A 13,138-nucleotide genomic window follows, 5' to 3' on the forward strand; every position below is an offset into this window, starting at 1 on the left:
CTTTTGTCAAACATAGGAAAATGTTGTATTTGCATTGATACAGTCTTCATATACTTATTACTGATTCCTACAATTAATTATGAAGAGTTAAGATGACTATAAAGACATCAATTAGAGCGAAACAATCAATAAAAACTAATTTCAAACTCATACTTACAAACATGTAAAGGAGAAACATTTTGATATAATAATAATGAGACTAAAAACTCGATCCGTTTGAATATCTATCTCCATGTACTTATTTTATCGACAAAACTTCGTTTGTACAAATAAAAACTGATAGTAAACATCAGTATCATATTTCAGTTTAAAAGATTGTTTACGTAATGTTTGATCTGCATATACCATAACAAGCGTTTTCGTTGATTTTGGTTTGTTGTAACTGGATTCAGTGTGTTATATTATCTGGTCCTTTGGGATATTTTGGAGACCAATCCATATCTTTGTAATGGAGTTCCGCTTACGTTGGTGCTAGGCGCTGGATGGGGTGGAGGGTGGTGGTGGGGGGAGGTGTAGGGGACATGAGATGTGTTGCAAAGTTAAACAAAAAAGTGTTCTTGATTAAAGGTCATAATTCTGATTTTTTTAAATTGTATATTTAAATCAATAAAGTATTTTTGAAATGGTTTGCCTTGAACCCATCTCAAACTCTTAAATATCATACAAGGTTTGTTTCTTTAAAAAGAATTAAAGAATTTAAATTGCGACAAAATAGCTTCTTTTATATTTCCATGAACATATTTATTCGCCATCTGGTATCGAGCCTTCAAAATTCATACATTCAAAAAGGTATAATAACCTGACATCGAATCACTTGCCCTTCATCAATGTGGGTTTGAGCCTCCCTCGAGGCGTTACGTTTTACATTTTTTATGTGAGGAAGCCAGGTGCCCGTTCGTGATGAAATAATACATGCAGAGGAACCTTGATTCTCCTCCATCATCAAAAGTTCGAAAGTCGTCATATGACCTATAATTGTGTCGGTGTGACGTTAAACACAACAGAATAAATAGTCATTAACCTCTGATCTATTTGGGGAAGTTGTCAGTTACTTGCAGAGAACAGGCTTTTACCAAACATAAAAGTTAAGGGTAGATTTCTCTGAAATACAAAACACCAAAACCACAGCACCAGAGACACGCATTTATATAGTAGGCCCACAACAAGAAGAAGCTGTAATGGAAAAATATTTCAGACGGGTTGCTTCAAACATCCTACAAGTACATATTGTTATAAGCTAAATATTGATAATGGGGAAGAAAATGGCAAGGGGCGAACCGGAGCGGGGGTGGGGGAGGAACCCGAAGGGGAAAGCCGAACAAGGACGAACACACAAGGGAACGCAATGCTCCTCAAAAACAGCCGCACTACAACTCAAACCACAACCGCGCAGACACCCATGCACCAAAGATAAATACACAACGACGACCAACCGAACAACACAAAACGAACAAGCAACACATACGAGAACAGCAGGGCACCGTAATAGATTCACAAGCTTACAAACACACCCACACAATTAGGAAAAACACAATCAAGTACAGTCCCGGGTTGCGGCTGCCTAAACAAAGAGGAGCCACGAAAACTTACTAAAACTAAAGGGGATGCAAAAATGTAACGTAAGTGCAAAGGAAAGGAGAGGGCAAAAGGGGGAATGGGGCGGAGGAAAAACGCCTACAACAAACAAGAAAACATACGCAACACACAATACAAGACAAACTAAACAACCTGTTGAAAATAGGGGCACCGCCTTGGAACGGTCGACGCCAAATCCAGGAGCACTGGTTAGATTGACTGCCAGTAGTTACATAACTGATATATTGTTAGAAAACGTCGTTAAACTAAAAAAACACTTACAATAAACTGATGATAGGAATAATTTTATTTCATATCTCGGCCCAATAACATGTATTGAAAAGAATACAATAAGGAATTTTGACGTCAAATGGAATTAAAGCAAGTAAAAGTTAATAACTGAACTGATCTATACATTTCATTATTTTTAATACCTTGGTGACAAAAGCTCGATAACAAACAGTAAAAGGTTAATAAAACTACAGGTGGATCGACGGACAGAAGACACATATTGAGTCTGCACATCTAAACAGGTATATAAAAGAGATAAAACATATAAACCCGCTTTGTGTTAATTAAAACGGAGAAGAGGTAGGTAAATTTCAACCACATCATATATAAAACTGTTTAGTTAATCACTTACAAAATTATATAGTTGTTAGAGGAAATAAACAGAAAGGAATGTACCCATGGTAGGGAAAACTAAACGATGTTTCTCATTACAGAGCTGGTGCAGCCGTTCTGTGCATGTACGGAATGATTATTAATAAGAGCACACGGCAAAATAACGCATTTTTTGCTTGTCCGCACGCATTTAGTGAATTATATGCATAATATACTGATTAAAGGTTAGGGTTAGTATCACCATAGTTACAAAATGGTTACAAATTATATACATTTAACATATTTTAATTCAAATTTAGTTAATACGGAATAAACCGGATTCTGTAATATATCACGGGTGCACCAGCGTTTTAGTCACAGCCGAAACTAAATCAATAAGTAATGCATGGGCTCAGGCATCTCTCTCAAAACAATATCTGAGCCACGCCATTAGAAAACCAACATAGTTGGTTTGCGACCAGCATGGATCCAGACTAGCCTGCGCATCCGCGCAGTCTGGTCAGGATCCATGCTGTTTTCTAACAGGTTCTCTAATTCAAATAGGCTTTGAAAGCGAACAGCATGAATCCTGACCAGACTGCGTGGATGCGCAGGCTGGTCTGGATCCATGCTTGTCGCAAAGCCACTATGTTGATCTTCTCATGGCACGGCTCATATGTTTCAGGGAATCTGAAATTCATTTCAGGTGATATAAGAATGGAAAATGTCAAAGATAAAATAAAGAAAAAGGAATACAGAAACTGGGTACAAAGTACTTTAGGGTTAGAAAGAACAAACAGGGCACTTTACGAATACGTAAAAGATAAATTCACATCATACACACATGGAAAATGTGCGCTGCAATCTAGCCAGACGCATTTTACTCAGGATGAAGTAAGTCATATTCGCCGCGGAGCAGGCTGCCTTCGTATGTCCCTTGAAAAGATGGTCAAGTACAAACTAGACAAGAAGACAAATACATCAAAATGGGAATGGAAAAGCAAATGCAGTAAATGTGAAGGGGCATTTGTGAAGATCCTATCACTGCATACAGAGCAGATCAAGAAAGTCAATAAAGGAGAATCACATTATAGAGACATACATTGGAAAAACTGCCATGATACATCCAACATTTCTCTGGAATGGGCAATTGCAAAAATGTTCATGCCTCAAGGAAATGAAAACAACACTGGGCCAGATGATACCGATCCAGCCTCTATGCTTAGTCTTATGCTGAACTGCGATTTGTTTACAAACCCAGTTAGAAAGTCGCACTTGCAAAAGGTAGTTATAACATTGTGTAATTTAAATTGTGCGTAAAAGTTTCAGTATTATTGCGCAGAATTGTTTCAAACACCAATGCATAACTTGCTTTTACATTACTTTTGTTAATGTTTTATTTTTATTTTTTATAATTTCTTGCATACCAGACGGAGATATTCGGTATTATCACCGGTGTTTGAAAATTCTATCTTTATCCCACTTTCATGCTGTAAATGACTTATCACGAACTACATTTATGTAGAAGAATTATCTAGTAAAATTTATTATATTATTTTTTCTTTAAAAAAGCGGAATAAAAATCTAATACCTTGACAGTTCCTGTTTGTTTCTGACAGTATGTTTCTCTGTTTAAGAAAACACGTTATTTTATATATATATATAGAGAGGGAAAAAACATTGAATATATTATGCAAGAAAATAATCTATCACTAATTGTAAGTGCAGGTGACAAGCTTCGTTACCGCTTAAACAGTTACTCTTGAGACCGGGAATTCCTATCTTCACCTACAATCAGTGAAAGAATCTTACATTCTTATACTCAATCTTCATAATTTGTTGCTTATAGACTAAGTAATATCGAAATCAGTAACGAGCTAGCCTTTTTTATTAAGCTTAAAGAAGCCAGAAACAGCCTGTTCCATTCTTCAAATAATCTGGTCAAGGACAGTGACGTGATAGATTACTTTGACCACATGAAAGGTCTTCTCACCGATGCTTCGAATGACAATGAAGTTGACAAGAATATAGGACAAACAATTCGCAATGACATCGGGAAAATTGAAAAGGTACAGTTATTAGATTGTTTCTTTAAGTTTAAGGAATGAAAATTGATATTCTTACTCAGTATTTTACTTACAATTTATTTTAAGTAGTTATTATTAACACTTACATCTAGAATGTGAGTTTAGTCATAAAATTGACTTTGATGCTAACAAATTAAACAATGATCTGGAAAACAGTTACATTTATAATAGAGAAGCCGAGCCAAAAAGAAAGTGTGTACGTTTGTATAACTTAATAGTACAAACTCTAGTTGCAATATGCTTTGAGGGTAGCAGATCCTGGCAACTTACCATTTATCGCGAGTAGGTGTGTTATGTTTTTCGCTATGTTGTCTAAATTTTGTAAAAATCTTAACCTTTTCATTTATTTCCATTTTCTGAATCTCATACTTATTGCTGAAATTGAAATATGAATTATTTTGCATTTACATATGTAGACGGTTATAAACCCAGTTTGGAATTTTGGAAATTCACGTTGAACTCATTAGCGCAATAACTGGATCTTTAAAAAGTTACTATGTTGTTTGTACTCAACTTTACGCACAGAGAACTGCATAATCTTTAAAGACAGTTTGATATTTAAAGTGCATACTAACATCGAGACGTAGCAAAAACAGCTAGTGTCTACATCATTCCACATGTGTCTCCGATATATGATTATTTCCAAAAACTCAGATTAATTCATATACATATAATCTATAATTGGATAATATATATGCTTGTTTCAGTTGAAAGACGCAGAAATAACGATGACTTTGTTTGATGATGCCTTGAAGATCAAACGGAAAGCAATATATGACGATTTCGAAAAATGCTTGAGCGACAACGACATTGAGCAACTGAAACTACTCCTGAAGCTTGCAGAAAAAGTGGCGGCTGATCTTCAGTTCATAAACGACCACTTTGATGAATTAAAAAACATAGAAAAGTACAAGAAGGAAATCGATCAATTGGAAACAAAACAAAAAGGAATTGAAGCCGGCATCAACACTTTGTCTGAAAGTTTTAGACAAATTAAAGAGTCTCATATGATTCATAAACATGAAGTCGAAGACGAGTTGGAAATGTACAGGAAATTTCAAGATGACCAGGAAAAACAATTGACCAACCAGATAAAACTTATATACCATTCTATGACACAGGTTTGGAAAACTGCTAAAGAAAATTTGACCAGGTCTTTCATGGAACTCGGAAACAGTTATAAGCAATTGAAGAACGATTCGAAAGAAATGGTGTCTAACACGAGTCAAGAAATGGGTCAAGTTAAGGATCACTTTGAAATTCTGGAACTTAAGCTACACCGCCAAAACAAAATAATCAGTAGGATTCGAGAAAACACGAAGTCTGTGTCACGTGATCTTGACCAATTGGAGCACATTTCAAATGATATCCCAGTCATATCCCAAGGAATCAGAGGACTCAAAAATGGAGTTTGTTTCTGCTGGCGTGAAGTTTCTCAACTGAGTGCAGAAGGTATGGTTATTGTAGTTGTCGTTACAATTGCCATCTCCATAATATTCAGGCTCTGCTTGTATTTTGCTTTCTAGAATGAAAGGCATGATAACTGGTACAATTTACTATCCTGAATCCCATAAAAGGGCGTTGCCGCATAATGAAAAGTTTGTCTATTAGTGAGTTAAGACAGCTAGTTACACACTATTTCATGATCAAAATTTTGTCGTTGAAATAAAAGTTTTGTTCCTGAAGTACCTTTTGGTTTGAGTGAACGTCAGATACCATATCTTCATGTGTAGCGTAATGAAACTTTGTTGTTCAGGAATGTGCAATGACATAGTGTTAAAGATAGAAATACCTGTATACAGAATTTTGTGCTGAATGAGTTCTAGATGCGATGCCGTTTGCCTAGCCTCAGCAAATCAAAGCCTAATTTTATTCAGGACATTTAATAAAAGTCAATTTTCCAGGATAGTTTTATGGATTCAGTTGAGTCATTTCAAGAATACGTCGTTTATATAAACAATAAGTGTTAATTTCTTTCGTTAAATTTGTTTGATGCCTACGACAGTGTTTGCGCAACTATTTGCAAGGGAAACACAGAGTAGTTTAATTACTGTAGTAAAATGTGTTGTCAAAATGTAAAATAATAATAACAAACAAATTAAATAATATAAAGGTTTGTTCTGTATTCTAGATGATCATAGTTATGCACAAGCTTATATGGATTGTACATTTTTGCAAGCTTAGTTTGAAACTGAATCCAGAAGGAATGACTCTATGGTCGACAAGGCTCCGGTTGTATCAGCATGGTCAGCAAATTCTGTTGTAAATATCTGAATTTAAACAATATCAAGAAAACCTTGACTACGCTGTTATTGTTTGTGTATACTTCAATAAAAGCTGTACAGTTGTAATACCCTAAATGATTTTCCTTATACATGTTGTATATCTTATATGAATGTTTTATGTTCACAGTGATTGCAAACATGACCAGGCCTATTTTAGATTACAAGTCATTTCTTCATCTTAAGACTGACATAAAATGAAAGGAAGAGCAGAGTCATGTATCTTGTAAGAGAGATTGTTTCTGTCACATTTGCCTTTTCTAAACTTAGAATTGCACAGCTGTGATCTGGTACGTTCAGTCTCACTTCTCCAGATAAAATGTTAAAGATATATCCACAAAGAAATATAAGAAAGAAACTAGTTGTGTTCCATTTCCTGTGCCAATACACGCTGGTTCGTCTAGTAATGTTGATTTCCAAAATCAAATATTGTTAAGTAAAGATTGAGGCTATTCAGTTTTCACAAACCTTTTATTGCGCACTGATGTTATTTATAATCTTTATACAAATTAAGAAGAAACTTCCATTGGGGAACAACGTATAGGGTTTCCTTATCATTTAGATAAAATCTGTCTGAGCATCTCAAATGATTAGAATTACTTTATACATTAATAGTTCTTTCGGAATGCTCATGAAAAGAACTATGTTTTGTGGTGTAGGAAAATCTTTTAATCTTCCTAACCATTTCATAGTACTCTGCACTTCTCATACAAATAACCCATAAGAACTTGATTCCTACTATTTTGTTTACATATGTGAGAAGTATACATACGTTGAAAATACTGACATGTCTAAAAAGTATATTCGTTCCATTTACACAAAGAGAGCAAATGAACTTCAAAGTAAGTCCAGTTAGTCAAAATAATAGTATGCCAATCAAATCTAAAACTCAAAAATTTGTTTTAGTATAAATGTATACAAATTCTTCGCTCCGAAGCAACTTGACTTGACTTGTTCGTCAATATAAAAATTAATTAAAAGATCCTCTTGGAGTATACAACGCAACCGAGTAAATTAATTAAAAGATCCTCGTGCAGTATACAACGCAACCGAGCAAAATAATTAAAAGATCCTCGTGGAGTATACAACGCAACCCAGTAAATTAATTAAATATCCTCGTGGAGTATACAACGCAACCGAGCAAAATAATTAAAAGATCCTCGTGGAGTATACAACGCAACCGAGAAAAATAATTAAAAGATCCTCGTGGTGTATACAACGCCACCGAGCAAAATAATAGCAGATTTGATTTGAGTCCGTTCATGTGTGGTTAAAAATATGCAACGCATCCATGCCTATAAATAGATGAAAACTCAGCAGAAATATCATAAATGGCAACTGTTGAAGACAGTACTAGTTCTCCTCAAAGACACCAGAGAAAAGCAGTTGAAGAAAGTGACTTTGCTCTTTAATGTTTTCTGAGTGCTGCACGTATTCTAAGCTATCGTTTTATTTCAACAATATCTTTACTTGTTTAAATATTAACGAAGTTAGGCGGTGATATTTCACAATATTTTAACTTTTAATAAATGATATACAATCGGCCTCAACACTATTTACCAATAACTTTAACTTCTGGATAATCTGATAAAGATCAGATATATGAAATGAAGAAGAATGCTCGATAGTGAGTGTCCTGATTTAAATACAATATATCAAGGACGAACATGAATATATGTAGTTTTATCTCCGAATATAAGTGGTTTTATCTCCATGATACTTTGGTAGAGTGACAATGATCGAAAAAGTCCTATATTTTAAAAGTATGCTGGATTAAAACTGCTTTATATGCTAAAAACGTATCTAAACAACACTACTTACCTTCTGAAAAAATCTTATCCATGTCAATTGTAGAATAATGTATTCCTGTCATTCACTGCAAAAACGGTGGGATGTGGTTCGGGTGGATTGGGGATCGGTGTGGGATGTGGTTCGGGTGGGATTGGAGGTTAAGACATTGTAGTGCAGGTTATTGGCATGCATTCTTTAAATTAGACCGGGTCTTGATTCGTCGTCTTCAGTAAACAAATATAACTGCGTAATAGCCCAGTAGCATTTGAAATAAACATCAGACGATGGTATATGAGTCGTTTCTTCTGCTTCTTGGTCTTGTTTGATACGACAATGATTCGACAACCTATGTTATAATGTTGCGGACACTTCATGAGTACATGATATTTACGATCTGTCTTCAAGTTGTGTTTCATCATTTTTCAGACACTGCACAACGTTTTGATTTTGTTTCTTTCTTCTTCTGTGGTTTTTTCCATTTTCTTTCAACAACTTCACATAATGCCTTTTTTGTTTCATTCTGAGCCAAGATACATTTAGCTCAGTTTTGGATTCTGTCATTAAACCTGAAACTGGGATCAATTTGACAGAACAGCAACACATAAATTGTATACACACATAAATTGTTTACATAATGTATCAAATTACAAAATGTACGTAAAATTAATTGTTTGAGATGTGCTAAGTATGTTCCACAAGAGGAACCTGAGTGATGTTACATGTCTTCTTTACATTTAAGATGTATCATAATTTATAAAATTTTACTATATATACAAATATTTATTTATCTAGATTACAAATAAGCTAACAAAAATGAAATTTATTGTAAATTTGTTTTAGTAACAAATGTCCACACTATATATATTTAAAATCTCCCCCTATGTATACATTATTAAATCTAAACGCCCTCAAGACTATATGAATGTTTAATTTCTGTTTGAGATTCAAATTTTGAAATTTAAACGTTCTTCTTTACCTGATATCCTCCATTTTTATAATCAGGCTTGTAATCGTTAGCAGAGACACTGTCTCCTGGTCGAAAAAAAAAATTAAAATTTTAAGAAAAATGTGTATTTAACGTTAAACATTTGTGTGTAAATGTTAAATGTAGTTCAATTATGCAATAATTACATTCCATTAGTACTTTGTATATCTAACTCTGTTCTCGTGGTTTGTTACCCTTTTAGCTCTGAACTTACAAACGTGTATACATGTATTTTCTCCAAGTGTAGCAGAACAGAACAGTGTATACGATATCATTATTTGCTTCTAGAAAAATGCAATTATTAAGTGAAAGCTAAGTTTGTTAAAATAAAAATTGAAATAAATAGCAGGCGTCTTTATATAAAATATATTATAACGATATTATTTCAATATAAATTATTTTGTAACTATATTGTTTTATATAATCATATTATAAAGATACTGTATTTACATAAATTATGTTATAACGATAACGATTTTACGTAAATTACATTATAGCGATACTGTTCTAAATATATATTATAATTTAGCGATGCTGTTTTTATATGAAAATTCCATGCACATTTCCGCTAAATACTGTTTGGCGCTTCAGAATCGATATGATATGAGAGACTGGTGATACACTAATAACGCATGCTGTATACTCCGTGGGACGTATTACTGTCCGTATTTTAAAGCTGTTGAAACCTGATAAGCGTTCACATACATGCGCCATGATATAGTACCTTTAGCTACTTATTTACAAAAAATACATACTAGACACCAGCGCCATATTGTAACATATTTCAAAAACACGCCGAATGTATAACTCACTAGACACCAGCATCATATTTTGACATGTTTCAACAATACGCCGCATGTATAACTCACTAGACACCAGCATCATATTTTGACATGTTTCAACAATACGCCGCATGTATAACTCACTAGACACCAGCATCATATTTTGACATATTTCAACAATACGCCGCATGTATAACTCACTAGACACCAGCATCATATTTTGACATATTTCAACAATACGCCGCATGTATAACTCACTAGACACCAGCATCATATTTTGACATATTTCAACAATACGCCGCATGTATAACTCACTAGACACCAGCATCATATTTTGACATATTTCAACAATACGCCGCATGTATAACTCACTAGACACCAGCATCATATTTTGACATATTTCAACAATACGCCGCATGTATAACTCACTAGACACCAGCATCATATTTTGACATATTTCAACAATACGCCGCATGTATAACTCACAAGACACCAGCATCATATTTTGACATATTTCAACAATACGCCGCATGTATAACTCACTAGACACCAGCATCATATTTTGACATATTTCAACAATACGCCGCATGTATAACTCACTAGACACCAGCATCATATTTTGACATATTTCAACAATACGCCGCATGTATAACTCACTAGACACCAGCATCATATTTTGACATATTTCAACAATACGCCGCATATATAACTCACAAGACACCAGCATCATATTTTGACATATTTCAACAATACGCCGCATGTATAACTCACTCGGGCTACGCCGTCGCAGAAGTATTCGGTTCCGCTATATGTCATTTCTATCTATTTATACTGCAGCACTCCTCTTTACGAGTATTGTGTGCAGCTGCGCGCCTGTACAAGAAATTTAAAGGTAGAATGGATAGAAGGATAAAAGTAATACACGATGTGTATTGCAAGCATGAGGACAGTTGATAGTGTTAAAACAAGAAGGGTTTACAGATAAAAACAGTTTAAAAACAGGTCTATCATGTTAAGCATTGTGTGCAAGTTTGGTCACACCCTGCTTAAACTGGTTCTGGGTGGGGGCTTGCACAAGCTGTACTGGAAGGGAATTCCAAAGCACTATGGTGGCTGGAAAGAATGAGTACAGTACTTATAGTAATTATAGTAAGTGAGGGTCTGCGTATAGGAATGGGGATGTCATTTCATATTATAATGTAATTTTAAAGCAAAGTTTCTGTCAAACATAAGAAACAATCCTATATTTGCATTTATACAGCCTTCTTATACTCATTGATGATTCATACATTTTATTATTAACAAACTTTCTGAGAAGAGATAAGATGATTATAAAGATACAGTCCAAAGCGAAACGTAATATATTAAAACAGCTAATTTCAAATTCATACTTACACACACGTAAAGAAAAATTAATCATTCACAATATGACTCAATGTACTCGACAGTTTGTAACAAACAGAAAAGCTCTCTCGGTGGCTTTCACTTTTTTGTAAATCATAAAACATACAATGGGCTTTGTATAATAGCACTGATAGCGAACATCGAAGTCGTATTTCACACGCAAGACAAGTTTCAATGAATAACTGAGGAAGTTAACTTTATGGTCATAAAATATCGCTTGCGTAATGTTTGATTTGCATGTGTCATTACAGTGAATTTTGTTAATTTCGTTAATATTTAAACACTTAGCTAATAACTGATGACTAAATCATATACAAAAGAAGTAAGTGATTAAAAATTAAACAAAGAAGGGTTCTATTGTGTATTTAAATAATTCCTAGATACATCGTAAAGAAATTTTGAATTGATTTACATATACCTTGAATTGATAAAACTTTTCAAATTGTTCTATAGCGGGTTATTTTTGCGGTCAAAATATTCTGCGTTTTGATCCCAAAAATTGTGTAAGAAATTTCTGCCTGTTTAATTTCTGCGTTTTCACATAAAAGGAAGAGATATTTTTGCGTTGTTGATACCAAGGAGGAGGTAATTGTTCGCATGATCGGGTGTCGTAAGAATGATAGCGTATGAAAACAATAAACTAAATTACTGGTAACTGCTGTAAAGTAACTTTGCTTTTAATGAATACATTGTAGGATATAATAACATGTGAATTGAAAAATATAAGTCCAACAACAATTGTACAAACTACAACTGCAAACTTCGATATTATATAAATACTATATGGCAGCGTGTGTGACACTGATATTGTCAACCCGCGGGCAGAATGTCACCCGAGGCGATATCAATATCAATGTCTCACACGCTGCCATATGATATATATTTTATTATACCGAACAAAACTCAGTGCATAAAAAAGTTTTAAAAATGTTTCTAATTCATTTAATTCAACGGTTTCATCTTTTCAACATTAAATAGTGACGTCTCTATTATATGTATACTATATTTGTGCAAGGGCGGCAATCATTACATGATTAGGCTAAGAAATTGAAGGAGTTATTTGCCCTTATATGATATTCAAAATATCCATAAAAAGCATGCAGTGTTAGAAGCCAAGGCCTATTTATTTATATATTACATTACACCTAGGAAACAACAGAGATAACTCTTTCAGAGGTAAAACGTCGCAACTTCCGAGCTAGCATCTACAACTACCAATCTCCATCGCCTATTTTTGATATTCGATTTCATTACTTATAAAATGCCAAAAAATGTAATGACACACACCTTTGTTGGCGGTTTTTTTCTCGCATCATGAATTAGCTCGGAAGTTTCGACAGAGCGTTTACCGCATACATCTAAAAGAAGTAGTTCTGTTGTTTCCCAGGCGTGTACACGTTATGTGGAATTTCAAAGTGCATAATTTGAGAGTTTATGCGTGCTTGCGTATGGCAAGTATATGGCTTGTGAAATATGCTTTATACTTGATATTAATGAAATTTCGATATATTTAACTTACATGTTGTTTTACAGCATGTCAAATTTTAAAACTGTATTATCCAAATTATCTAACGTTGCATTTATAGGAATACATATATTTTGTACTTACCGGGCAATAGAAACAGTAGT

At 34.1% G+C, this 13,138-nt stretch overlaps 2 protein-coding genes across 3 annotated transcripts in view; one reads left to right on the plus strand and one right to left on the minus strand.

The window, feature by feature from the left end:
* Positions 1 to 266, minus strand: part of LOC123542840 (uncharacterized) — a 29,244-nt gene extending 28,978 nt beyond the window's left edge. Inside the window, exon 1 of the mRNA XM_045328857.2 lies at positions 158 to 266. The gene's annotated coding sequence lies outside the window, so the exon portion shown is untranslated. The remainder of the gene's footprint in view (positions 1 to 157) is intronic.
* Positions 267 to 2,047: 1,781 nt separating this feature from the next.
* Positions 2,048 to 6,805, plus strand: LOC123542288 (uncharacterized). 2 transcript variants are annotated; one of them, XM_045328069.2, is made up of 4 exons: positions 2,048 to 2,108; positions 2,885 to 3,462; positions 4,074 to 4,247; positions 4,973 to 6,805. In XM_045328069.2, exons 2-4 carry the CDS (start codon positions 2,896 to 2,898, stop codon positions 5,789 to 5,791), a joined length of 1,560 nt encoding a protein of 519 aa, XP_045184004.2. In that variant the 5' UTR covers positions 2,048 to 2,108; positions 2,885 to 2,895; the 3' UTR covers positions 5,792 to 6,805. The 2 variants fall into 2 exon arrangements, with proteins under 2 accessions (XP_045184004.2, XP_045184003.2); XM_045328068.2 differs by having other exon boundaries at positions 2,071 to 2,166; positions 4,973 to 6,804.
* Positions 6,806 to 13,138: the final 6,333 nt, after the last annotated feature.

Source organism: Mercenaria mercenaria, chromosome 19 (assembly GCF_021730395.1).
Source record: "Mercenaria mercenaria strain notata chromosome 19, MADL_Memer_1, whole genome shotgun sequence".
NCBI classification, from domain to species: Eukaryota; Metazoa; Mollusca; class Bivalvia; order Venerida; family Veneridae; genus Mercenaria; species Mercenaria mercenaria.